General features: G+C 39.4%; 1 protein-coding gene across 1 annotated transcript in view; it reads left to right on the top strand.

The window, feature by feature from the left end:
* Positions 1-27,753, top strand: part of WWTR1 (WW domain containing transcription regulator 1) — a 77,875-nt gene that overhangs the window by 46,146 nt on the left and 3,976 nt on the right. The window contains exons 3-5 of the mRNA XM_055816895.1: positions 15,204-15,403; positions 26,106-26,239; positions 26,783-26,895. Of these exons, the coding sequence (XP_055672870.1) occupies positions 15,204-15,403; positions 26,106-26,239; positions 26,783-26,895 (447 nt within the window). The remainder of the gene's footprint in view (positions 1-15,203; positions 15,404-26,105; positions 26,240-26,782; positions 26,896-27,753) is intronic.

A 27,753-nucleotide genomic window follows, 5' to 3' on the forward strand; every position in this document is an offset into this window, starting at 1 on the left:
GCAAGCTTTTTCCCTCAGTGTGTCAGTGCAAGTGAATCAAAACCAAATCCTGTACTGAAATACGTGTATACTGAATTTTAGAGAATGGTCTTTCATGGGATACAAAGGATTAAAATAAAAGCATACTCAATTAACAGTCTGTTCTTGAAGGGACTTCAGGTGCCCAACAGGGGCATTTCCACAAACTTCAAAATCTGTCATATCAAACACAGACTATTTCATTCAGTGCCCTTCACATTTATAGATGAGCTTCTACTTTTGGTAGGTATTTATACAATGCTTGGCTTAATGGTTCAGATCTGTGATTGAATTTCCTAAACTTTAGCCCACTAGAAGCAGTGTGTAAAAATTTCCACAATGTCCGTATTTATTTAATCAAGAAAATATTTTGTCAGCGTGTTTTGGTGTCCTTTTTCACATTCTGGTGGCTTTCAAAAGACATGCTGTGACACTTTGAGAGCAAGCAAATCTGTTCGCACAGCTGAGTAGCACTTTCAGCACTTATTACTAAATTCAGCATCACAGTCCCTGATTTCCCAATCCACCTGTTCGAACACATCGTGTGACACTATTTTGTTTAAAAATGCATTTTAAAAGATTTAATGTAGAAACTCTGTGTGTGTGTAGATATGTATATCCACACACACAAACTGCGAGATAGCAATAATCTGAACAGAATACAGTAGCCTCTGAATATTTGTGTGACAGTTTAAAATACCTGTGAGTGCAGTTTCCAGTACTGAAGTAAAACATCTCTTGTTTTGAAATTACCTTGGCCAAAAGGGAGGTCTTCCTGCTCTTTTGTGATGCTAGCAGTGCTACTGCTAAAGCTGCTTTCTGGAGTCTTGCTCAGACATAGAAGTGTGCAATTTGTTGGTCTGTCAGTCAGACCTCTAAGCCAGAACTGATTGTGCCAACATCTTACAGACATCAGAGGAGAAATGGAAATTGTATTCCAAGTTAAGATACTCTTCTGGCCATAATTTTGTAACTTTTTAGCAAATTAAGTCTATGCATCTGTCTTTTGCCTTAGCATTTTTTGGTACTGTAGGAATTAACAGAAAGTTTTCTTTTGAAGACGTGCCACTTGAAAGAAAAGGATCTAAGTGTTCCAGGTCTACGTACTGGTCTGCACTTCTGTTTACTAACACGTGTTTTCCTTGCTGTGCTGCTTATGAAGAAAAGGAAAATATGGTGGTCTCTTCTGTACAGCTTGTTACTTTTATGAACTCCTTTCAGCAATATGTGCTTGGAAGTGTACAAAGGCAGTTGTAAACATTCTGTCAAAAGCACAGTGTGACTATGTGATACCAAATCATAGTATGCCTATGCCTGAGACACAGAGAAATGTATAGTGAAAACTGATTGAAATTAGTAGACATACTGCTGTATTTTTGAACCTTTTTTTCTGGCTATGGTTTTTATGTTGTCTGTTTTTGAGCTACACTTACTGGTTTTCTTTAACTTTAGCAGTGTTAGTTTTCTCACTAATGTTTAAAGTATTGCTTTTAAAATGTTACATAACAAAGGCATTTGAAGATATTTCTTCCTTTGATACACCTTAAAATTTATGGAAGACTTACACATGCTAGGCTCATTTCTATGCTCATTTACACGCCACCACTAAATTCAGCGAAGCTTTATGAATGAAGAGAGAAACTTGCCCCAGAGACTAAAAGCATGTTATTGCAGGCTAGCGTATATTCAAACTTGTTCAGTTTTCTTTTTCTAATTATTTTACCTTTGTTGTTCTTCTAAGACAGTCTGTGGATGGATATACTAAGGAAAGGATGACATTGACAGGAATCTTGTAACTATGTATTAACTGTCTATTGCCAATCAACTCCATTACTATGGTAGAATCAAAGACTGTATGTGGAAGGAGAGGTATCTGTACACCCTTATTTTAGGCATCTAACCTAGGTCCCTCAATTAGGAGATGGAGCTCCATGGTCTTACTGTGAATGAAAGGAAGGAGAGAGCAGTTGCAGTGCACCTAAGCTAATGGTCAAACTACTGCCTGACTTAAATAACTAAATTGTTTTCTGGAAGTGCCTAAGTCCAAGCTAGGGAAGGTGTTCTGCCTTAATGGAAGTCACTGGTGTAAGAGGATTGGGGAGGATAGTTTTTCCCTATGTGTAGCAAGTTCTAGGGGGAAAAACCCAGATCCTTTTAAAAGTTTCTTTTGCAACAATTTTTAATGAAATGCTACTTGTTTTGTAATCCTTCTCTATTTTACATTATGCAACACTCAAACCCATTGTTATTTTCATCCTGCTTGCTTTGAACTCTTTAAAAAGAGATTTCTTTTGTGGTTGTACTCTTCATCCAGTTGGTGAGCACAATCTGGTCTTCATTTAAATGTTTCTCAAGTTTAACAGTTTGCAACTTATTGTGACATAAAATAATAAAACCCTCTGATAGTGTTTATGTTTTCTCTATAAATTAGCTTGAATTTATATGTGCGAGTTCTTTTCCTACAAGCTTTTTAAGGAACAGACTCTATCTGCAGAAAAACCTCAGAAGATCTTCGGGCCAAAGTGGCATTATGGTACAGTTAGTTGTAGAATTTAGGCCTCACAACAAATAACAGCTGTAGACTGCAAGGCACAGTTATTCTAGGTCCTGTATGAGTGATTAAGCTGTATGTTAAGTAGTGCCCAGAGTTTGGTGGTTTGAGAGTTTTGGGGCACGCTGTCACTTCACAAAATGCCTTTGAGTTTATTTGGGCATGGTTAGGGGCTTTCAATTTCTCTAACTAGAAACTGTGGTTAAAAAGTGTGTTTGGTCTAACTAAACTCACCAAAGTCCTGGCTGGATGTCCCTGATGCTCCCTGGTGCCAGGCTACCACTGTCATCTCTGTGTCTCACTTCACAGTGGACCATCCAGCATCAGCAATAACAGAAGTGCGTGCCTGGTTTTACCACTTTGCATTTTCCACTTCTGGTATACAAGAGAACTTGTGTGACTCATCACACTTTTTACAGAGATAGGACTGATGGGTAGAAAGGCTTTTAAAAGCTGCAATCATGTATCAGCTGGCTCAGGGAAGAAGTGACAAGGACTGAAGCACAGAGACGAGCAGAGCTATCTATGTTTGTGTAGAACCCTTAAGCATTAGAGCTGAACCATCTTCCCTTACCCTGTCTGTTTTTTCCCCTTATAATCTATTATTTTCCACGTAAGTTTGGACAAGATAATTTTTCAAGGTCCCTTCCAACCTGGGCTATTCTATGATGATGATTGATAATGTGATAATTTCATGACTTGTAAAGTATCATCTTGATGCATAGTGTCTATTGGCCCAGCTAACCCTGCCTTCACAAAATGTACCCAGATCACTCTTAATTCTGAACTCTTACATAATACCTCATAACTATATGTTCTCTCAGGTTCTGTCAAGGTGAATTCATTAATGTGTAAATTCGCAGGAAAAAAGATAATAAAGATGTGAGCATGTTAATGTTATGTCATTATGTTACAGTTCCTGAGGTTTCCAGTGTTCCCATGCTGTGTATGTATCAGGAGCAGATTGTTTTAATTTATCTCTGTACTGCTGTTTTTTTATCAGTTGTCTGCTAGTGGCATCCTCAAAGGGGTATTATAAGAAACTGTACTCATTCAGATGTCCTGAATTGAGGGACAGCTGCTGGAAGATAATTAATGATGTTATGAACTTGCAACAGTAAGGATGCCTATTCTGAAGTAAGGAAAGAAGCTGGATAAGTTTCCACATGTGGCTGAGTGTTGGGGCTTTGCAAAATTTAAGGTTGTAGCCATCACAGAATAATTCAGGTGGGAAGGGGCCTTGGGAGGTCTCTAACCCAACCTCCTGCTCAAAGCAGTCTACTATGAGATCAAACCAGGTGCTGAGGGCTTTATGCAGTCAGCTGTCAAAAACCTTTGCGGCAAATCAGAGTCTCCCGGTGCAGTTCTCACGCTTTTGTGAGGTGAGAGGCTGGCACCATAAACAGAACTGTTACTGTGTGGTCAGCACCAAGTGGTGGAGTTTCAGCACATGTAATAACGCACTTAAGAGTGGCAAGTAATTTCTGGCAGAGGGAGCAGGGTACTACATAGACTTTCATTTGCACTCAACACCTGCACTTTCACCTGATCAGATCATGTGTAGATATAGAGTACAAAAAAAGAAAACAGCATATCACATCTGTGGTAGAGGCAGGTAATATTTATCTCCATTTTATACATGAAGCATTTCAGGCATAAAACATTGGAAAGCCCAACGTTAATTTGTTTACGGTCAGTGTATGCACTGATCCTGTGAGTTCAACCATATGAACTTACTGTGTCAAACTTTAGATGAACTATTTGCTTATTCCCCACCACTGAAAAAGAGAAAGCTCCATACCTTAGAAACTTAATTTATCAAGATCCAACAGCAGGCGTGACCCAACTGATGCAAGCAGGATGGTTTTAACTGTTAAAAATACTGGTTGTCTAAGGTGAAAGACATTATGTATTATGCAGTAGAATTTAACATGAAGAGCCTCTTGCATTGACAACTGTTTGTTACAGAAATTCATCTGTGGATCTAAAAAGTTTAACTTTCAGCTGTATTGCTAAGGGTAATTTAATTGAGTCTGGATATAACTGGGAGTTATGGCACTTTGCCCTCTGCTTTCATTTTTTTTTTTTTTTAATCAGCCAGGAAATCCAACCAATAAAATAATGCAATAATCCTGTCTAAGAGTAATAAACACATGAACCAAAGTTTCCATATCCTGCCACGATAAAAGAGGTGTAGCTACTATTGTTTGAGGATGATAAAATGCTGTTTTGGTTACTGTGTCAAAGTGAGCCTCTGGAGATAATAAAACAGAAACTCCCAAAGTGTTTAAGAACAGGTGGTACGTGTTTTAGTGATAACTAACATACCTTAAATGGTCTATATTTTGCAAGACTTGGTTTGCATTGGCTGGAAGTTTGGCTGCAAATATGTAACACTGAGAGGAACCTGTTTTTCCCTCTGTGTAGCCCATACCCTCACACCACCTGCACAGTGGAAAGGCTTCCTGTTCCAGGTCATTTTTAATTACTGGATATCCTGAAAGAAGTGGACACAATTCATTTGTGGTCAGTGTGAATAATTTTGGCATCTGCTTTTGGTTAATGAAATAATACATACAGGAGAGCTGAAAGCATTGTAGAAGACCTGTATGTTCTGTGGAAATGAGAGTTTTATGACACAGCTCTGGAAAAGAATGTTTGGGGGTTTTTTTTTGTTATTTGCAATTAAAAACTCTGAGAAGTAATTTATCAGGCATATTTCAAATGGAGTAATTTATTTATGTTTTAAGGACAATGGCTAATGGTTCCAGAGACTAATGAGAATCAACTTCAGTGTCAAATAGATTAAATCCAAGTATCTCAAAGGACACATGCCTTTAAAGCGGCAGCTGACTATCTAGTAAATCTGATATTTATGTTATGTTAAAGGTTGATGTGTTCAAATGAGATGTTGGTATTGTTTCAAAATCTAGTAATTTTTACTTTTATTTTAACAAAGAAATTCCTGTTGTTGTAAGCATTTCCCTTCGATGCAAGCAGTAATCCAAACGTGCCACTACAGGAGTGCAGTGTCATTTTCATAGTTCCAAAGTGAATGAAATGCAAAAGCTGAAGATTGCATGAAACAAAAGTAAAAATAATTTAATAAATACTTTAAATAATAGTAGTCATCAGTAATTGATCATTAGCATTAAAGCTGTCTCTCCAGTCAAGCAGCCCCTGCCTTATTTGTTGTTATTGATGTATTGTTAGAAGTGCTTACAGAGTAAATCTCTAATCTTTTAAATAACTTCCTGCTAGATCATAGCTTTGATGCTGCACCTGCAGGTGGTTTGTTTGGTGTTTTTTTTAAGCTTGAATCATCGAAGACAGGAAAGATCAGTTAAATATGAATATCACAGAACTAACAGTTGAAACTGTTGAGAAATTTCTGTATAGCTATTTTCAGCCCAGAAATCTGAATAAAGGAGTCTCTGTGCACTGGGATAGTACAACTTCTTGGTTTAATACTTTACAGATTTTTGGAACAAAATGCACCAGAACTGAAAAGCAGTATTTTTTGCTGACCTTGTTGGAAGGCTAATGCTGTTTCTGGGAAATAAGTGAAACAAGCAGTTCTTTGTTGGCAGAAGCAGAGAGAGAAAAGGAGGGGAGCCTAGTCTTTTTTTTCTTCACAATGTCGTGACTAAAGTCAAAACTGTAATATGGCTGGGTTCGTACTTTTTTTTTTTTTTTAAAAAAAAGAACAAACCTCTGTAGACATTTTTTTTTTCATCAGTGTGTGTTGCGTGACACCTGATGTTGGCCAGTTCATATGAATTAGGCTCTGGGCTGCCTGTAAAGGGCGTAGAGAAAAAAGATCCACAGTTGCATCCAGACACTTATGATAGTAAAATAATAAAAATTGGTACAATCAGTTCAACGCATATGTCGGAAGCAATTTATGCTTGCATGTTTTGGCTTCTGCAACTTGCAGAGTCTCTTGCCCGCAAAGTATGTAAGCCCTTGCTTAGTATGTATCCAATAAAGTGACGAACAAAAAGGTCTCCTACAATGTCATAAGACCTAATTCACTAGAATATCATTATTAATTTAGAAGTAAAAAAAAGCAATAAAAGGGTATTTTTTTCTATTTTCCATTAACTGGAAAAAGAAAATTACATAGGTCTGACTTGAGATGTGAACTAAATAGCTGTAATTCCATGGACTGCAATTAAACTGTGGCCACATAGTCCAGGTTTGGATCTTAGCTCCATATTTTTTCTTGTTCTTATCTGAGCTGGTGAATTGTGTAATAGCTGTTTATTGAAGAGACTTCTTAATTTTGTGCAAAGTAAGTTTGGTTTTCCCCAAGAGAACTGAATTCAAGGCCATCCTGAGTGCGTCTGCTAGAATGGTGAATACTTTTCACCTGCTGTATTATATGCAGTCTCCTTTATCATAGAGTGGTAGATTTGAGCTTTTTATATTTTTCCTTTGTTTGCAGAACTGTAGAAATGTTAATGCTGTTAGTGCCAAACTCTGCCTAGTGAATTTAAGCTTACTGAAGACCAGTTGATTTTTCCATAGTTACCTTTTGACCTCTCAAAAGAGGTCCTAAAGCTCCCCAGACCACAGGCTGAAAAGAGTTGTTAAAGTGTCAATGATGTGTTAGATGAGTGTCATTGTACTGAAATCAGTATTCATATTGAGTAGTCTAGTTGGAGCATGAACTGCAATGTTTTCTTTTTTGAACCCAAACTCCATTATGTTCCTATAGCATTCAAATACAAATTCAGAACTCAAATGTAAATAATAGCAGGCATTTATAAAATTGCATAAATATCATAACAAATGTGCCATATGGTTATTTCATAAGGAACAAAGATTTGTAGATTGTCATATTCTTAAGTTGCTCACTGGAGTTGACACAAGACTTTCCTTTGGCTTCACTGGGCTCATTCAGACCTTTAGTGACAAAGAGTTATCAGCTATATTCAAAAAGGATGTTACTGAACTATTCAGTACAGGAGTTCAGCTCTGGTTTGGTTGACTAGTTCCAGGAAAAGAAGTTAGGTAGAAGACTTCCCTCAAACTAAGCTTATGTAGATACCTGTCATGGTTTAACCCTGGCTGGTGACTTAAGCCCTAGGCAGCTGCTGGCTCACTTCCCTCACAGAGGGATTAGAAGAGTAAAAGTAAGAAAACTCATGGGCTGGGATGAAGACAGTTCAGTAGGTAAAGCAAAACCCACATGTGCAAGCAAAGCAAAGCAAGACATTCAATCACCATTCCTATGGGCAGGCAAGTGCTCAGCCATCCCGAGGACAAGGACAGCAGGGCTCCATCCCGCATAACAGTGACTTGGGAAGACAAAGGCCATAATGCGACCGTCCCCTTCTTCCTTCTTCTTCCTCCAGTTTATATACTCAGCATGATGTCATATGGTATGGGATATACCTCCAGCCTGTTCGGGTCAGCTGTCCCGGTTGTGTCGCCCCAGTTTCCCATGCCTCTCCAGCCCTCTCGCTGGCAGGGCCTGAGAAACCAAAAAATCCTTGACTTAGTACAAACATCACCCAGCAAAACCCAAAACCATCCCAGTGCCATCAGCATTGTTCTCCCACCAAATCCAAACACAGCGCTGTACCAGCTGCTGAGAAGAAAATTGACTCGCTCCCAGCGGAAACTGGGAGTAGATACCATAGGGATCGTTTTTACATTGTTGGGATTCTTTTCGTTCCAACTAGTATATTTAAGATTCACGATTAATTGAAATCTAGGCAATATCAGATGTGCTTAAAGGTGTTCCAAGTACTATATTTTTCTCTTTTCCCCATGCGTATCATTGTAGAAAAGCAAATTACTGTTTATTCCAGGTTTTTTTCTTGTTGTTTGAAGAACTCACACAGTGGACAATACAAAAGCAGTGAAAAGTCTTGGTCCTGTAATAACTATATCCTTCAGTATATCATAGTTTTCCACAGTTCTTTTGAAGAGACTGGAGTTCTGCCTGGATGCTGATTTTTGCCCAAGTGGATAGCATTGCAGGATAAAACCTACCTGACATTACGCATAGCATGCTGCATAGAAAATACACAGTGGGGAAGGAAATAGAGAAAAAAGAGGAAAATTGTTCGTTTGCTGTGTTTTGGACTTGTGATTAAACCAGTGTTGATAACACACCAGTGTTTTGGCTATGCCTGAGCAGAGCTTGCAGAGTATTGAGGCTTTCTGTTTTTCCCACTGGTTCCCCTCCAGACTGCCTGTAGGCTGAAGATTCACAAGAAATGGGGAGGTAACACTGCTGAGACAGCTGATCTGAATTGCCTAAGGGGATATTCCATACCATATGATGCTATGCTCAGCAATAAAAGGCCGAGGAAAGGAGGAGCAGGGGGACATGTTTGTGGATACAGCATTTGCTTTCCCAAGTAACCCTTACATGTCCTGAGTACCCGCTTTCTAGAAAGCGGCCAACATCTGCCTGCTGATGGGAATTCATGATTAAATTATTTTATTTTACTTGTGTGCATAGCTTTGCCTCACTTACTAAACTGTCTTTACCTCAGTCCACAAGTTTTTCTCACTTTTGCTTTTCCAGTTCTCTCCCCGATCCTGCTAGTGGGGGGAGGAATTGAGTGACTGCCGCTGTGGGGGCCCAATCCACCATAGCAGGGCAACTGCAGTTTTCAAAAACTGTGGATGGACTTACTGCACATTTGCACTATATTGAACCACTTGTGGCCAGTAAGTCCCAAATTGTTGGATTTGCTTTGTGTACTTGTGCACACTGTACAGCACGTGCAGATTTCTGCTAAACATCTCAAAGTCTTGTAGCCAGCTGTTTTCCTAGTGGAATTGTTCTGTTCACAGAGTCCCTTTCCCCTGACTGTCAGAACTCCAATGGCAAATGCTTTTGGTTGCAGCTTGTGCAGCACTACTGCAGTAGGTTTTCTGAAGCATCATTCAGTAGCTTTAACTGCTCTGCCAAACTGCAGGATTTTTGGACCGATAGTTTGTTTAGGAGGATTATGGATGCTGTGCATTTCGTGTTACTACTGCCAGTGCCTGTCTTTGTGCCTCTGGCTTTGTGTGTAGCATCAACACATTTCCTTCTTGTGTGTCATTTCTCTCAAGTTCCAGCTGCCACTAGGTTTGCAGGGAACATGGAAAGATCATTTATCATTGATAGACTTTATGTTCTTTGACCTGGAGAGTTCTGTAGGTCTTCTGATTTTCTTGGGTCAGAATTCCTCAGAATAGCTGTTGATGTAGGAAGCTGTAGTTTTCAGTATAAGCCTGTCTGCATTCTGGTAGTATAGTCATCTTTATTTTGAGAGCATTATGCAGAGAATCCCAGATCTGAAATTGTACGAAGACCTAGCCCGGGTCTGACAGTGAGCCTCTCGAGGCTGGTGGATACACTTCCATAAAATGAAGTGGGTGCCTCTGCACTGCACTCTGTGGCTTCCAGAATAGAATGTGCACTGCACTCTGTGGCTTGGGAATAGAATGACATCTGTGTGCCTCTGGAGAAGTCACATTCGATGACATGCTAGCATCTCTGTACTATGCTCTCCAGAACACCCGAGTCTGGAAGCATGTTGCAAAGATGGTTTAGATATGCCTGCACAGCTTTGCACAAGGTCCAGAATGATTTATCAGTGTGGGCTTTGCACCACCTACAGGTAGTAAAGCTGCCTTTAGACCCAGGCTCGCCCAGGATACAGTGCAGCACTAACCTGTTCCTGATCAGAGCATCTAGTACTGATCTGCATTAAGTCATAAAACTAATCTGCACTCTGACCAAACCATATTGTTAATTCTTTGAAAATGTACTGTTTCACTCCTGGCTTATGTGGAGGATATCAACGCTGGATGCTATTCCTGGCATCATGATCAGGAAGAACTTTTGTCTTGGATAGATCAGGAGCCCATACAGTGTCTTTGAATTGCTGAATATCAGAAGAACTGGACTTGCTTTGTGCAATTGCAGACTTCTCCACTGAAAACGACTGACACCGACAATCGCTATATTTACACAACAGTATGGGATGCCCAAGGGTATCTCTGGCACCAAAAAATTTTAAAGTGGTTCTGTTCCTCACAGTCTTCTGACTGTTGTGTACAATCTGGGAATTTTCATCACTACCTTCCTGTGCTTAGCAGACTACTGTCTCAGCCTGTCTCTTTCTTAATGATGGCTCCTTTAGCTGGAACTGATATACTTGTTTACCACTCCTGGCTGTTACTGTTTTCTTTGTTTTCCTGGATATTTCAGCTGGGTTTTCCCTGGAACTTGAAGACATTTTGCCATCATTTATATTCTTTTCCTGAGAGCCACAGTCATACTTTCTATAAACGCTTCCTGTCTTGGATCAAGAACTTCTAATTTATGTAAGATTATCCATAAGTAACCATTTCTATATTACTTTTGGGGATTATTCCTGGTAATACTGTCCATTTTGTTCTTTTACACTTTCCCCAGTGAGATTATAAAATCTTTCCACCGTTTTCTCATCTTTATCTTCCATGATCAGTTCTGTATAGAAAGTGAGATCTTTATACTGCTGATTCTGCATTTGCAGAGTATTGTCTAGCACAGCTGCAGCAGCAGTGCTCTTCTGCAGGTGTGCTAGATGGTACTCTGCAAACACAGAATCAGCAATATGAAGATAAAGCTTTTTGAACTTTTCTCTTGTACTCTGCCTCCTCGGGACTACATCCTGTACCCCTCTCTTGTCCTGGAAAATGTGTTGCTCAATGTGACACCCCAGTTGCAAGCGTGTGTGCATGTTCACACACAGCTTCAAGCTCAAGAATTTCTGTTAGTATGGAGCCAGTGAGTCAGATGGTTTCCTGCACAAGCACGAGGATGACAGGGAACTGAGCAAGCAGGGAAACATGACACATATGAAGGATTTATGTGCTGCCTATGGGTATTTGCACAAACTGGAGTTTTCTAGTGCCCAGATCGCCTAATATAGGCCAAGAACTGCTGAGGAAAGTGGCAGTGGCAGCTGTTGTCTGAGGGGAAGATGAATAAGCACTTCATCTTCCATGCACAGCATGTCTTGGGCCTTGTGGTTTAGCCTGTGGGAGTGTTTCAAACTGGAGTTTATATGCTGCATTTCATATGGCCCAGGCTATGGTAGCCCCCAGGAAGGTGACGGGCAGTGCTTGCCAAAAGTCTGGAGGACCATTTGGACAGGCTGTTTTGCAAAGGACACATTCCGTGTGCCTTCACTTGTGAATGGCTGGTATAGAAAAGCCCTAAACGTTAATACATTAACTGAAGGCTTGCTCATGATGATTTCAGGGCCTTTCAGTGGAAGCAATGCAAAAGAGTACTTGCAAATCTGCCGTGATTTAATTACTTTTCAGCCAGTTCCCAGAATCAGCTGTTTTATTACTGTACATGTAACATTTTGACCCTTAGGGTATATTTTTAGGGCAGCTGAATGATGCAGTTGTTGTGGGAAGTGCTACAGAATGTCCCCGTTTTTGGTTTCATTTTGTTTTCTGTAATAGATGTAAAAAAGGAATTGCCTAACAGTCTTGTGTTTCATAGTGTTTTTATTTCCGGTTAGTATTTGTTTTAGATTAAGCTAATCTAAATTAACTTAATCTTAATTTCTAGTGACTATTTGGTTAGATTAACTTTATGTGCATTACATGTATGCATGCACATGCCCAAAATCTGGATTTGACGTCACAAAAGTAGACCACATATGTCCTAGATTTGCTTATGGGACATTATTGTGATTGCACTCAAGGATAATTCAAGTGGAACAATGCTGTTATGCAGTTGGTAGGATCAAAACCTGGGCCTTAGCATCTGTGTATTCATGAACAGGTTTTGAATGATATTAAAAAAAAAATATTGATTTTATCACCATATCAATTTAATGCTCCATTTTAAGTTAGACTTTATCATAAACATCCTCTATCCAGATACCTTGACAAAACTATCTGTACTTGTTTGAAAGCACAGATTCATGACTCCTCTACACTTAATGTTTCTGAGTCTATCCAGTTTGGGCTGCTATGAAGATAGGTGTCTGGTATTCAAGCAGTATGGAGAGTTACCTGAATCCCATTTTTTCTTGAAGCAGTTTATGCTGGAGAAAAATGTGGTGGTCAGCAGGTTCAAATGACCTTCAGTAAGTTTCTCACTATGACCCAAAGCAATGGTTCTTGAAAAGCCATTCCAGGGAGTGGTAATTTTGAACAGATCTGGTTTTTTGTGGACCATTGTCCAGAGGTTTAGACCCAAGAACCTCTCAGGGGAAAGGCACTGGCTGAAAGAGAAGCAGAGCCAAATAATGCAGGTGGTGAAATTGGCTGAGGATGGCTCCTACCTACTCCTTTGCCTGTGCTGAAACTTGTAAAACCTTGCCATAGCTATAGCTTTATCAGACTTAGATGATGTAAATAAATTTTCGGAAGTAGAATGGATTTTTGTTGTTTCTTAGAAATATGATCACATATGGCATAATTGACTTGTGGAAGATTCATTGTGATGTAATTTCTGTACTCTTAATGTCAAGGTGTGGGAATGCTTACTTTATTTGTTGTACTGAGCTTCCTATAGTTTCTTGATAGTATGTAACAATGGATAGTATTACTTGAAAGAAATGTACTCCAAGAAACACTAAAATATTCTGTCTGTCTCCATGAGAAGAAATGACTTGGAGGGTTATTGGGGACCATAGCTCAGGGAGAAGTATTCCTCAGCATTTTTATGCTGTCTTGTTCTTTGCCTTCTTGCATGTATAATTTCAGCTGTGATGCAATGTGGGTACAGATCAGCTGAGGGAGAAGGGAGTATTTTATATAGCAAAGGCAACAAATAGCCATGACAAATAGTACTACAACTCATGCCCTACCCCTGAGCCTATCCCAGACACACCGTACAGGCTATTAATCTTTACTTAACTTTGCCTGGTTCTATCATTTGCATGTGCTGCTTAGATGAAAGCAATTTTCATATGGAGAACTTGGTATGTTGTGATAATCCTTCAGCCAGCCTGCATTCTTGGCCTGGTTGTTCTCTTCACTCTACCATCAACATGCCAAAAATGTAAGCACGTGCTTACGCATATGAGAAGAGTTAAATTCCTGCCTAAGTGCTTATGGTCCTGCAATTTAACAGCAGGTTTACACTGGTATAATTTGAATAATTGTACTTACAATATTTCTTACTTATTTTAATGTGAATAAGGCTAGATTCACTGCATCTTAAAATGTGGTTTCATATATTGTTTTCCCATTAGGAAAGTGGTTTGATTTCAGCACCCAGCTCCCATTCCTGCCTTTCCCCTCTCAGCACTGCAGCTTGCTAGCCTTTTTGTTTTTTTACCACTGAAACATTACTGTTCAGTGCTGGCTTTAGTCCACCTTTCCTGCAACTAGCTTGTTTTTCCCACCTGGGCTCCTACGTTGGTCGCACATAAGCAGTTTCATGGCTACCCAGTTACTTTTGCTGGGAACTGATCTAGACAGGAAATACCCTCTTTTTATCCTCAGGCAATTTTTAGTTTGTTGTGTGGCCACAAAAATGCTTTTGCCAGCTTAGTGAAGGGGTAGCATGTGGGCAGGAACAAGCAGCTGGGTATGGAAGAAGTGATAAACAGCAACACTCTGGTTTCATGTGGAAGCATGATGTCATTTGTGTGGATACAGCTGTTTGTCCGTGAAAAGGTTATATTGCTGCAGGACTGTTTTTAACCTGAATTATTGCTTGAGCTGGATTTGCCACTGAAGCTAAAATACCATGCAGCTGGACTCTTAAATGGTTCCACACTCTACATGCTGGACCTGTGTGATATGGGATCACCCAGAAGGAAAAATTTGATTCAGATTTGATGTGTAAATATTTCTGTCAAATGAAGCAGGGCAAAGTTTATGCTGGCTTAATGCCTGTGTACCTGCGTTATTCCAGTTGAAGAATGACAAGACAAGACCTGATTTGGCAGAGAGGTGGCTAGCGTAAAGTCAACTTTTCAAAAATTTTTTTAACTTGGAACTGGCAGAGTGAGTTAAATTCAGCATTTTGCATTGTATGTGTATCATACATTTGATTCAGGCTGTGAAATCATCAGCCCATTTCTTTCAATGCACACTTCTAACAGTGGCTGCTGTACTGTATCCTTCAAGGTCAGACACATGGCACAGCATAAATACGTTCAGGTCTGAGAAGTGTAGAACTGAGTTGAGATTTCTGTTCTTATGGTAAGAACAAGGAGTGAAAGATAAAAAGGAAGGTAAAAATCATAGTCCTTTGGACAGAAAAATGTTGTAGATCTGTCAATAAAGAAAATGTTAAGATTGAAAATAATTTTACTACCTTACTGCATGTTACAAGCACACATTTGTAGACAAATTTTCAGTTTAAAAAATTACATGTCATTTACTACATATTATTAGGTAAATAGTTGAACATACTAGAATGACTATAAATACTTGCTGTATTATAAGTATTCATGTTTTATACACATATGAAATATTAAACATAATTTATCAAGCAGTTACTAGTACCAAATCTTGCCAGATGGAGTAGTTCTCAGCCATTTGAAATACAGTAATTCTAATAACTCTATACTGTAAGCAAGCAACAGTGTCCTAGGCCCTCTGTTATCTTAAAGTATGATTCTCTTTAACCAGCCATGATTTGTTTTCTTTCCCACAGTCATGAATCACCAGCACCAAATAACACCCAACACAGCCATGTCACAGCAGAGTCGTCCTCCCCAGACTCCACAGCCAGGGCTGTTGAATTTGCCCAGTGCGCTGACCACACAGCAACAGCAGCAGCAGAAGCTGAGGCTCCAGAGAATCCAGATGGAGAGGGAGCGAATTAGGATGCGTCAGGAGGAGTTACTGAGACAGGTAACACCAAGGATACTCTTGCTTTGTTTAAGAGCCTTTAGTTCAATACATCCAGATTTTTACCAGGTGCAGTTAAGTAGCTCTGTTACTTTATGTCAAGATTAACAACTGTTTTACGTGAGGGCAACCAAAATGCTAATATAAATAGAGTATTTCATTTTGTTCTCTAAACTAGCATTGAACAGAACACAAAATGGCCATCTGTCAGGAGTTACAGATTTGGTGTTTTCCTTACCAGCTATAATAGTAGCATAAGGACCAAATTTTGTTCTGTGTCTGTTTCTGAATCTAGAGTAACTGTCACTGATGTATTCTCAGTTTAATTTGGCTTGCATAGTTGACCATGTTCATGCTTCACTTAAGATAAAGACAGAACATATGGAGTTGTCCTTGACTCTAATTCTGACTCTGTAATTTGCACCCTTTTGCCTTTGAGTTAAAATAAAATCACATTCGTGTCTTACATGAATAACTCTGATTTGAAGACTTCCCAGAGACGGTTCTTTGTGGATGTTCTGTTTACTGTTCTATTTCTTAAGTTTCAGCTCTTTATAATGACTTATATTGGATAAAATACTTACGTAACTTCCTTTACATACCTTAAGGAAATCAGTTTTAACAACTGTGTTTTTTCTATTATGGACCATGCCACTGGTGATACTGTGTTTTGCTTGGCATATTAATCAGCTTCCTTAGAGAAAACAAATAATCTGTTTCTCTCAGGAACAGAGTGAACAAAATACATTTTATCAAGAATAACACCATTATTGGTGGCCTTGTAAATGCTGCAGTTACAGTTCTAAGTATCTTTAAAAATGGTAACTTTCACAAAGCCACAGAATCACAGACTGGCTGAGGTTGGAAGGGAGCTCTGGAGGTCATCATCTCCAGCCCCCTGCTCACCCAGGGCCACCCAGAGCCCGTTGCCCAGGACCACGTCCAGATGGCTTCTGAATGCCCCCAAGGAGGGAGACTCCATCCCCTCCCCGGGCAGCCCGTGCCAGGGCTCGGGCACCCGCACAGTGATGATGACAAAGTGTTCCCTGATGTTCGCAGGGAACCTCGTGTGTGTCAGTTTGTGCCCGTCGCCTCTGGTCCTGGCACTGGGCGCTGCTGGGAAGAGCCTGGCCCCGTCTTCGGTGCACCCTCCCTGCAGGTGGTTATATACAGGGATGAGATCCCCCCGAGCCTTTTCTTCCCCAGGCTGAACAGTCCCAGCTCTCTCAGCCTTTCCTTATAGGAAAAGCAGTGGGCCCACACTTTCCCTAGCCTTCCTGTGGTTGCCCAGGTACTTACAGAAGCCCTTCTTGTTGTCTTTGACTCCTCTGGCCAGATGCAATTCCAGCTGGCCTTTAGCTTCGCTAACCTCATCCCTGTGTGCTCAGACAATGTCTCTGCTGGGTTACCATCCTTGCTTCCATCTTCTGTGGAAATAATAATTTTGTGGAATTATTATTTCATGCCTTCGGACCTTTTGCCTTTGAGATTGGACCATAATTTGCAGTTGTTTTAGGGTGACATTTGTTTATACTGTATTTAGAAATACACTATGACATTTCTTTGCAGTGGGTAGAAGCATGGTTGTTACTGGGCTAATGACACCAATTGGCTGGACTTTTCTGATGATTTATTAGAGAACCATAACTTGCTGTAAAGTTTCAAAATGTTAGTGACTTGGGTAATATGCAAAAATAAGCCTAAGAAAAATCCTCACACACCTCCCTGTGAGGAGGAGTAGCAGAGTACGTGTCATAGGTTGACTAGCCGCAAGTAAGTGAGGAGTGATGCACGTTTTCTTCCAAGTCTGGAGGAGAATGACTGAGAGAACACATTAGTGATGAAACCAGACTGGAGCATCCCAACGACCTCTGGAAGACTTTGTAGGTAGTAAAGAAAGGGACACATAAATCTTTAAAACCTTTAGGTCTGAAATAGAGATCTGGATGGTCACAGCAGATTTACCAGAAGGGAGATGTGCTCACAAAGATTTTTCATCTTTTAGAGGCAGCAGTCATGCATGAAAACCTAAAATTGATGGCCAGCTTTTTGGTTTTCTCTCTGCAGCCTTTGAATGATGGTTTGGCTAAATATGTTGGGTTTTGGCTTTTGTTTTTTTTTTTAAACATACTACGTCAGTAAAATTAATGGAAGAAGAGTTTTTTAATGTCTGTAATGATTGAGAATGTGAGGTGTTCTTTTCCCATGCTTTTATTTCAGAACAAACAACTTTTAATTGCATTTTACAGAAACATCACTTTTCAAAAAGTAATAACAGACATTATTACAATCAGTCATCAAATTAAAGGTTATTAGAATTATTAGAATTTTCTTCAGAGTGATTTTTTTTCCTCATATACAGAAAATGCAGTTTGATATGGGGCTTTATACTAATACAGACTTCCAACAACAAGAATATGATTGTACTTTTCTTCCCATCTACAGACTATATGTAAGTCAAATTTCTCTTCAGTTACACGCTTGGAACCTTAGTAACATCATCTTTGCAGACTGAAAGACAAAATGTAAGATGAATGTGCACAGTATCATATAGTAGGCTTTTGTAAAAGAGAGATTGATAACAAAATGAAGATGGATGTCTGGCGAGTAGAATCACAAAAACATTACTGAGAATATTTGTAAAAACACTCTACAATATATTTGCTTAATTTATATTTTTTACTCTTTTCCCTCCTTCCTCTAAATATATAAGAACTTTAAAAAAATTACTTAACAAAAGTAATGACAAAAAATTCATTAATACATTTTGAAACTGTACAGCACCGTCTAGCTGCATTTGGAGAAAAATAAAAGAGCATTAAAATTACGTGCTTTTATAGTTCCTGCAACAACACTTGGCTATCTTTGCATGTGATTATTCCTGTCATCTTTAGTGCATATATATATACATGTTCAAAGTTAGGCAAATGCTCAGTGCCCTTGCTGAAGAAGGGTGAAAGGCAGGTACAATTTCACTGAGGTTTCTGAATTTTTTTACCTGCTTCTGTCAGGATGGAATTGAACTTCCATAGTTCAGACCTGAGTCTGGAAACCGTACAGGCACCAACATCTTGTGCCCATGTTCAATTTCCATTACCCTTAGGTTTTGGGAGTTACATTATACATTATACATTACCTGTATGTGCAGAACTGTGTTCAGGGTGGTGCTCTTTGACATGAGCAGTGATCTCAAGTCTTTTGAATTCTCCTTTACCATCAAGATGTCAGAACATAATAGAGATGACTGTGGGAAAAGAGTGGGGATATCTGATATGAGCTTGGTTATAATTGTCATTGTGCTAATATAACGTGTTTAGCTATTTTTACTCTCTTTGGCTCTGCTCTTCCTTCAGGACAAGAGCAAATGAAGCTTCAAAACAGTTGTGCCATTAACACAAGGGCTGGTTTCACTACTCTGCTGGCTGTGTTTTACTTTGAAACTAACACACACACTGCAGCTGTGTCATACTTAATCAAGACTCCAACTTACTATGCCCAGTACCACCCTGCATCTATCGTGTTTATTGTGTTTGTTTGAGCTCCACATTATATAAAGCAGGACAGTATCACTTTGCATTACTGAAGTTTTCAAAACTGGTGTAGCTCCTGGGGAACAACGTATTCCCCACCGAAGGAAAGCGAGATGCAAAATGCATCCATCCTAACAGAACTTTGTGAACTTCCTGCCAGTCACCTGAGCGCCTCTCAACCCTGGCAGCTGAGAAGAGTGTGACAAATCCCTCTGGACTCCTCAGTGTTAACATAGTTACTCCTGCCCTGACCCTTCACTGCTGCTTGTGCTTTTCTAGTGTAACGTATCTAAGGGAAGAATGCTGACTAAGTGTGCATGCTGCTGCTAGCAACTGTGAGGAGTTGAGTGAGAGGGGAGGAATTCTTGTGGAGGGTCACAAACCTCCCTTCAGCCTGGAAGCAGCTGCTGCCTCCCCACAGACATTCTGGGCTGCAGCTGCTCGGGTGGAGCAGCACACCCAGCTGGGAGGAATACACAGTTCTGGAAGCTCTGCTTGAGGAATTTGTTTCCTTCTTTGTCCTCCTCTTCATTTAGTTGGTAAAGCCTCTAGAACTGGAGACTTGAGTACATGCAAAAATGGCAGCATTTCAGAAAACCAGTATGACAGCTTCTATTTAAATGTTTCCTTACTCCGGTTTGTCATTCTGGAAAGAGTTAATTCCCTTTCTTACTGATTTGTTTTTGTCATCTTTCCAAAGGAAAAGGGAGAATCTGCTTGCTGCTCAAGAGCTTCTTGGAAATGGAAGTAGTTAGAGGCGATGTCAAAAAGAAATCTCTGCAAGGGTCTTGCAGGGAAGATGTGCCAGCACTTCTCTGTGTGCACAAGTGCCATCTTCCACCTTATTGTGAAGGTTACAGTCACAAAAAGGCAAGACTTCTCACAGGTTCCTTTCTTATCCCTGATCCCATTCCTTAAATTTGTGCATAGAAAGATAGAGGACCTCAAAAGAGGCTGTAGAAGGATCAGCGTATGGGAATGCAGAGGAACATTTATCATTGCTTTGTCCTTGCAGAGTAGAACCATACCGGCCTGCTGCAACCTGAACAGCGAAGTGCCCTGCTGTGCTCTTCCACCTGTGCAGACTGGCCCACAGTCATGTTTACTGATGGCATGGGCAATGTCTAGATGTCTTACTTGCCACGCTAAGTATGACTGGCAGAAAAGGAATTGCACTGACTAGCAATGTAAACTCACCATAAAAATGCCCTTGCTCATCTCCCCCAGCTGGAAATGGCTGTTTGGCCACTAAGCATGGAACTCAGTTCAGTTCTGCCAAGGAGGGTTCCAGGAAATGTGACAACAAATTTCTGGATTTATCTGGCATACAGCTAAAAAGGACTCCACATCAGAATTGTGTTCAGAGGCAGTGAATAATTCAGCTCACTGCAATGCTTTGAAGCTTTTAAATATTTTTTATATTCAGCAAATAACCACTGCTGAAGCTTTTTGACATGCCTTTGTCATAATCAGAGTACTGTGGTTTTTTTTTTTTAATTTATTTTGTTTTGTTACTGATTTTGAGAATCCATTTGAGTTTTTAAAATCACATATGCTTCAGTGCCAAGCGGATCATCACAGGCATTTTGTCCTTTTTGAACTAAATGCTAAGGGTTGTATCTACTGGCCAACAGAAGCCACTCCTGCATTTGAGAGCTGCCAGCTAAGAGCTAATTAGAATAGTTAAGGCTATTATTGTAGCTTCCAACTATAATATTGCCATTCGCAGGGCTGCAAGAGGTCTCTGGCATTTTTTGCTGCACTTTTTAACCTAGGGTAGGAGATTCTTGAATATTCTTCTTAAGAACCTTGTAGTCACAGTTACAGTAGAGAACAGGACATTAAGAGGCTGCCACGCAGCTTTTGTGATTGTGTAATTCCTCTGTTACTTTTGACCACTGCTGTAATAGTATCAAAGAAGCAAAGAAGTCTAACATTTGTAGCAGTATGAAGATTGTAATGTGACTTCTGAACCAGTATCTGCATCAGGCAGCATCAGAGGAGAAGCATACTTCAATGTATGGTAGAGCCAGTACTCTGCTTCCCAGTATGCAGGAGTCTATTGTTCAGTATTATAAAGTACTATTGAGTTAATATTACAAGCAATGCGCAGTATGTTGAAATAAAGACAGGGGAGATGCCACACCATTCCCCAGACGAGAGCAGATGAAGTAACTGTATAATAAATGCAGTGTTTCTTGCAACAAAGAAGAGACGGGAACTTAGATTTTGTAGATGCCAGTGTGGGTCTTCCTGTAGAGTGCTGGAGGCTTTTCAGCTCACAAATTGTCCTGCTTTGTAAGGTCTGTCTAAATCATGTAGTAGATTAAACATTCCTGGAATTAATTGTTGGCCCTGCTGCACTTAGCAGTTAGGAGAGCCAATTACTCTATCCGGGGACATGATTAATAAATCTGGGTATGAATTTCTCCTTGTGGGACCAACCAGCAGTTGGCACTGGGTTTTCCAAAGAGACCACTATCTGGATTCCCTGATTGCATAGGTCAGCTGCAGGATGGAAAATAGCCACCCAGCACTTTGTGCAGGACCAGTAAGTCCAGTGCCATGGAAAGAATGGACATTTTGCAATGCTTTCGTATTTGTGGAAGGCAGTTCAATGAAAAAGCTTCAAGTTTAACAAAAATCCTTCTCAAATGGCTGACTCTTCATCTTACTGGCCATAGGATAAGCAGCCTGATGTGTAGAAGTAATGTAGTCTCTGAGCCCTTGTTCTTACTTTGTTAGCAGTCTATTCTAAGCTTCTTTTGGAAATTAAATTACCATGGAAATGGGGTAAGTTACAGAAGCTAACCAGTGATTCAAGTTTTTCTCCTTCACAACATGATACAGAAAAATCTTTGTGTCTTTCTGGAGGAAGGCAGTGCCTGTGTCTATTCTGTAAAAAGGTGTGGCTGGAGGAAGTATAGGCTAACCTGAGTCTGGCAGCTTGGTAGCAGTGACATTTCAGCTGGGCCTATGCAGGCTTGCCTGTGGCACTTGCTTGGGCATCTAGCCCACAATAAAACCTGTTCTGTTGTCACTTTACACCTGTTAGCTACAATTAGTCGTTTCGAGTACAGTTACAGCTCTTTATTGGAGTGGCACAGACATTGCATTATCAGAAATCTGTTCTTCTAGCATAACATGAAACAACCAGAGCTTAGAACCAGACTTGCTAAGTGTGCTCAGAGCAGTTATACTGTGTATGCAATTAAAAAGTTAGCACATTGTGCCCAGGGCTTTCAGCATGCAAAAAAACATACTGACCTATGATAAACCTCATCTTGGAACTTCAGCTGTTTTGGTAGGAGTGTCCTTAAACACAGCCTGTGTATCTATATTAACCTAAATTTAGGTAATACAGGTGCAGCTTTTGGTTGGTTGTTTTTGGCAGACAGAACAAGCCAGCAGTGGTAGATGTAAGAAATTATCTTCTTCTTTCAGTGTTGTTTATTTGGTGGACATTTTTTGTGTCAGTCTGTAAGGGAAATAAAAAAACTGTAAGGGAATACTTGCCTATTTCTGTGCAGTTCAGTGTGAGAGGAATAATATGTATTTCATGGAGATTTAAACATATAAAACTCCCTTTGTGAACAACACTTCTTTTGCAATGTACTTTTTGTGTGCAACTGAATTTTTTAAGTATTTGGAGATTCAGAGATCTCTACTAGTTCTTTGTGTTTTGCTGTTTTGGAAAGCTATGGGAGGAATCATAGATTTAAGAGAGGAAAGAGGTGTGTTTGTGCTCAAAGGAGGAAGGCACGACATGAAGAATGAGAAAAGCCTTATGTTACCTTTTTCCAGCTACTGTTTTCAATACAAGTCTTTTAAAGTGATGGAATTTACTAGTCTCAGAAATAATTATGCCATCTTTGCCTGTATATGAGAACAATTATGTAAAAGTAATTACTCAGATAGAACTTTAGGCTGTCGATACATCATTACCTGTTGTAGAAACACAAGGCACTAGAATATTATCCCTGCTAGGCATCTGGCATTTTTTATCAGAAGAGTTTCAAAACTCTTGCTGTGAATCCACCTACTAATTGTCAACAAATACACCCTTAAATAACGGCCTTTCTTCTCTACAGGTGCATGTCTTTACCTCCATAGTTTTTCTTCAGCAGTGCTTTCTGGTAGAAGTGGGTTGTTAGCCTTTGTCATCTCTGGTTAATTGCTGCTACCAACTTTTCAGCTTTAGTATTTTTTCTCTTTCATGAGCAGGAAGCTTGTCAAGCTGTCCCCTACCCACCCAACACACACAGACACAGTCCCCAACAAGTTGAGACACTGGTTTGTACTATATGATGCATTGAGAAGTTGCAGGATACAGAAAACATTTTCCATCGCTTTCTACAGGCAACACATTTTCAGCCGTATGTTTGATACAGTGCAATTGTATTGAGCAATACAATTGAATTTCTGTCTGATAGTTGAAAAAAAAAAAAATGGCATGACAACTGGCAAGAAATTATTAAGAAGATTGTCCCAAACAGAAAAGCAAAATGTTGTACAGGAAGATGTATGTATGCATATGGTCATTCTTTGATTCATGGAGCCACAAGATAGTTGAGGTTGGAAGGGACCTCTAGAGATTGTCCAGTCCAGCTGTCCAGCTCAAAGCAAGGTCAGCTCCAGCAGGTTGCTCAGAGCCGCATCCCATCAGGTTTCAAATATCTGCAAGGATGGAGACTCTGTAGCCTCTCTGGGAAACCTGTTACAATGTCTGTCACCCTTACAGTAAAAAAGAGTGGTATTGGGGCAGTATTTTCTGTGCACTAACGTGTTAGCAAGGTAGCAAAGAGAAGTAATTTCCATCGAATTAGGACTTAGTCACAATATTCTGAAAGAGGCAAATACTTGGATCTTGAACAGGATATTTTCAGTTATTTTATTTTTAGTATTTGATTTTTAGAATGATGGCAACCAGAACATGATTTGAATGGCATGAACATGAACCAAAATGACAGCAAAATGTATTTTACATGTTAGCAAACTAGGGGAAAGGCTTTTTTTTTCTCTCCTTTTTTTTTTTTCTTTCTCTTTTTTTCCCCTTCTTTAATTTTTCTGTTCTGATCTTACCTTTATTAGTGTGAAAAAATGTCCAGTGAGATTTGAAAATGCACAGCCTAAGTATCAAAGACATGAACTTCATTACTGGATTGTACTTTAATTAAAAAAACATCCTAGCTAAGTATATCCAGCCTCATTTTATCTCTTCCTTTTCTTCTCTTTATCTTTCTGTTATTTCTTTCTTGCTGTTTTTCTAGTACTAGCCTTTCTTGTGTTGCTGCACTTGCTATTATATTTTAAAAAAACACTTTCAGTACCTTCTTGTAGACAGTTAAAAAAGACGGTCTGCCTGTTTTCTGAAGTTCGCACATTTTCACAGACTCCAGCTGATTTATTCATAAACATAAACATCACCATTAGAATTGTCACTTGACAAATGTACCGACATACATAAGCTGTTAAGGCTCTTCAGACTGTTTATTCTCAACACTTACGAACTAACCAAATATTACTAAATCTAATCAATCTAATCTTACTAAATCTAATGCAAATTATTACTTATCAGTGAATATATTGATAATTTGGGTATGAAGGAAATACTGCATTAATGGGCACCAATATATTTTAATTCCCAATGAATAATTGTTACATTATTCGTGAAGAGCCCACACCGGTCCTTCTCAATGAAGAAATCAATTGAAAACATAGTAAAACATATTACAGCCTCAAAACCATGTTAATCTCTGTACTTGGGAGAATGAATGACTGATTAAATGGAAAAAATTCTCTACTGTGATTTAAATGAAATGCTGCCTCTGCTTATTCCATTTTTTAAAAAAAGGTGAGTAAACTAGGGAAAAAACAGGTACAGGTTTCTTATTTTAAGGTCTTAGGATATTTGTTTGGAACATCCCCGTGGAGCCAAACAACCTTTGTCTAAACCTTTGTACCACTAGATGTCATGGTGGTTTTGCAGAGATAATGCTAGAAGAATTTATTCTTTCTGAAGGAATTTTGAAACAAGTTTCCTTTGGCTCTAATTGCTAATTTTTCATCCTAAAGACAGTGTGCATGAGACAGGTCATTAGTCATATGCTTATCGTTAGGCAGAGGGTTCATTCTAAAGATTATTGGGTCAAAGTCTTGGTTCTAGTGGTTTTCTTCTAACATGTTAAGTACTGTATGGTTGCAAGTGATATTCTTTGTAATTTGGTATATAGCAAATTATGTCATCTAGTAGCAACTCACATAGTTTCAGTGCCTGATTTTACTCTCTTTTGCACCAGTTTAAACTGAGGGCAATTTCACTTAAGGTAAGCTGTTAGAAACAGATACATGGGAGGTTAAATTTGAATCTGTAGGTTTTAAACTAGTTTATTATTTCTGCTTCAGCTCTCAAAGAACTTGGTCTCACTGAACAGTAAAATGAAATTGTGATTTGAGTATAGCACAGTTCAAGTATGCGTGTAAAAACTCTCAAGTGGAATTAGCTGGCCCATGAAGCATGGGTTAGGCTGTCAATAATCAGTTGTAATGTGCAGTTTTATGATGAGGCGATGCACAAGGTGTCTGAAGTTATAGGTGATTTATTTTGTAGGGATTCTCTCTGCAGGCAGCAGGGCTATAGAAGTGCAGTCATTCTACAGGTAGTTGCCCTTGTTCAAGGTTTGACTCGACCTGGCTGTCTGCCACTACCCCTCATGAGAGGCTGTCAGTGTGACAGCTCTGCCAGTAAAGCCATTTATATGAGCATTTCATGATCTGCAACACGCAAAATGAGAGAGGGTAGTTTAAACAGGCAAACGGGCTCCCTGGTTTGGTGTGAAGCTGATTAGAAAGTCCTCAAGCACACCTGTCTCCTGGCTGAACTATGGGACTGGCATCCAGCCGAGCTAGGAACTGAAGGGTAGGTTCTGCTGTGTTTAAGCCAGCACAGGTGGGTATGGAAAACACTCTCTGTCTACCTTATGATTTTCTTCACATCAGTGTAAACCAACAGTCATCAGTTACATTGTCTAGAATTACTTTCCTGAATATATATGTATATGAAAAAATAGCCGTCTATATATAATGTGTATATATTACATTTTCACTTGTTACAAGACTGCAGTACTTCTGAGCTGTTGGAATAACCCTCCCCTTGTATTTATTTGCTTTTTCAGGAAGCTGCTCTGTGCAGACAACTTCCCATGGACTCAGAGAACATGGTCCCAGTTCAGACAGCTGTGAATACGCCTGCCATGACACAAGACATGAGGCCTATTACAAGTAATGGATCTGATCCTTTCTTGAACAGGCAAGTTCATGTCCTCTTCATTAGGCAATTGGTTCTGTTGCCTTCTCTACACTTTTAAAGCTGTATCTCTGAAGTAGTTTCCTTTATCATCTTCTTCCGTACTTACTGTGAACAGGGAGTATGGCTGAGTGGCTGACCTGAAATCTTTCAGTTTGTACTTCAAGAAGTAATCTTAGCAAAATCAAACAAATGGTAACAGGTGGATTTAATTGCACTGTAGGTGTATGTAGAAGACTCTAGGTAGAATAGGTACATTACCTAAGCATAAATAAACTCAATTCGTTTAGGCTGTCAGAACTGTTTTTGTCTAGAGAGTCATATATGCATGTGTGTATTTTAGAATTTTAAGAGTGGCCTCACTTCAGTTGCTTTATATTTGGGCTGATGTAACATGACCACATTAATGGCCAACAGTTCAGAATGAGGCTTATTTAGTGTTTAACTTGAATATCTAACCTATGATAGCTTTTTTCAAACACTATGATCAGGGACTATGTCTACCTGAACATCTTTACTGACGCTTTTTCACGTTTCAATTTATAGTGGGCCATACCATTCCAGGGAGCAGAGTACAGACAGTGGCTTGGGATTAGGATGCTACAGTATACCAACAACACCTGAAGATTTCCTCAGCAACGTAGATGAGATGGATACAGGTAGAATACTCTAATTTAGCTTACAGTATAATGATACTAATAACATTGTGTTATACCCAGTAATGTTTTATAATTGTGTAACAACGATAACTTCTCACTTCCCTATGCAGGAGAACAGGCTGAGACTGGGGTGTGTGTGGAAATGCCTACAAGGTACTTAGCGCCTAGAAAAGCTACTTAGTGCGTAGAAGGTTCTCATCTTCAACTTAGGTCCAGATTCTACCCTTTTACCTTAGACTGATACTAAACAAGTCAAAGTTGGAAAATGTGAGCCTTGATTTGTGTTTTCATACATAGTAAAAATGTGGTCTTGGGTTACAATCTTGGGACAAATCACTGCATTTTCTAACTTTGGGAAATCAGTCTCATTAATAAGTCTCTTACAATGGCAAAGCTGGATTTCTCTTCAGACAGAATGTAGTTACCTAGTTTAGGTTTTGCAATGTATTTATTTCTGTATGAGTGTCCTCATGCTGTTTAAAATACTGAAATAAGTTACTAGGAAATCCGGGTTTTTTCAGACAGTGAAATTCTCAGCCTTTCCTCACGTAAACTTCCTTCTGAAGTCATCAGAGGTTGTAGATGATGCAAAGAGTGAATGGTTTCTCTATTAAATATTATAATGCTTGTTATTACTAATTGATGAAAAAATAATATATTACTGCAGAGCTGAATTGCTGTAAAACACTTTCTTCAGTTATGCCCTATGGACAGAATTCAGCCTTGTGCAGAGAGCATGATAGAGGGTTTACGTAAAACTCGATTGTATGGCTCGCTGTGCAGACAGTAAACTTTGAACTGTTGTGCTTCCCAAGTGGAAGGTCAGAGGATGATTACTTTGAACACTGCTGGAAGGGG

Source organism: Falco peregrinus, chromosome 12 (genome assembly GCF_023634155.1).
Source record: "Falco peregrinus isolate bFalPer1 chromosome 12, bFalPer1.pri, whole genome shotgun sequence".
Lineage (NCBI taxonomy): Eukaryota > Metazoa > Chordata > Aves > Falconiformes > Falconidae > Falco > Falco peregrinus.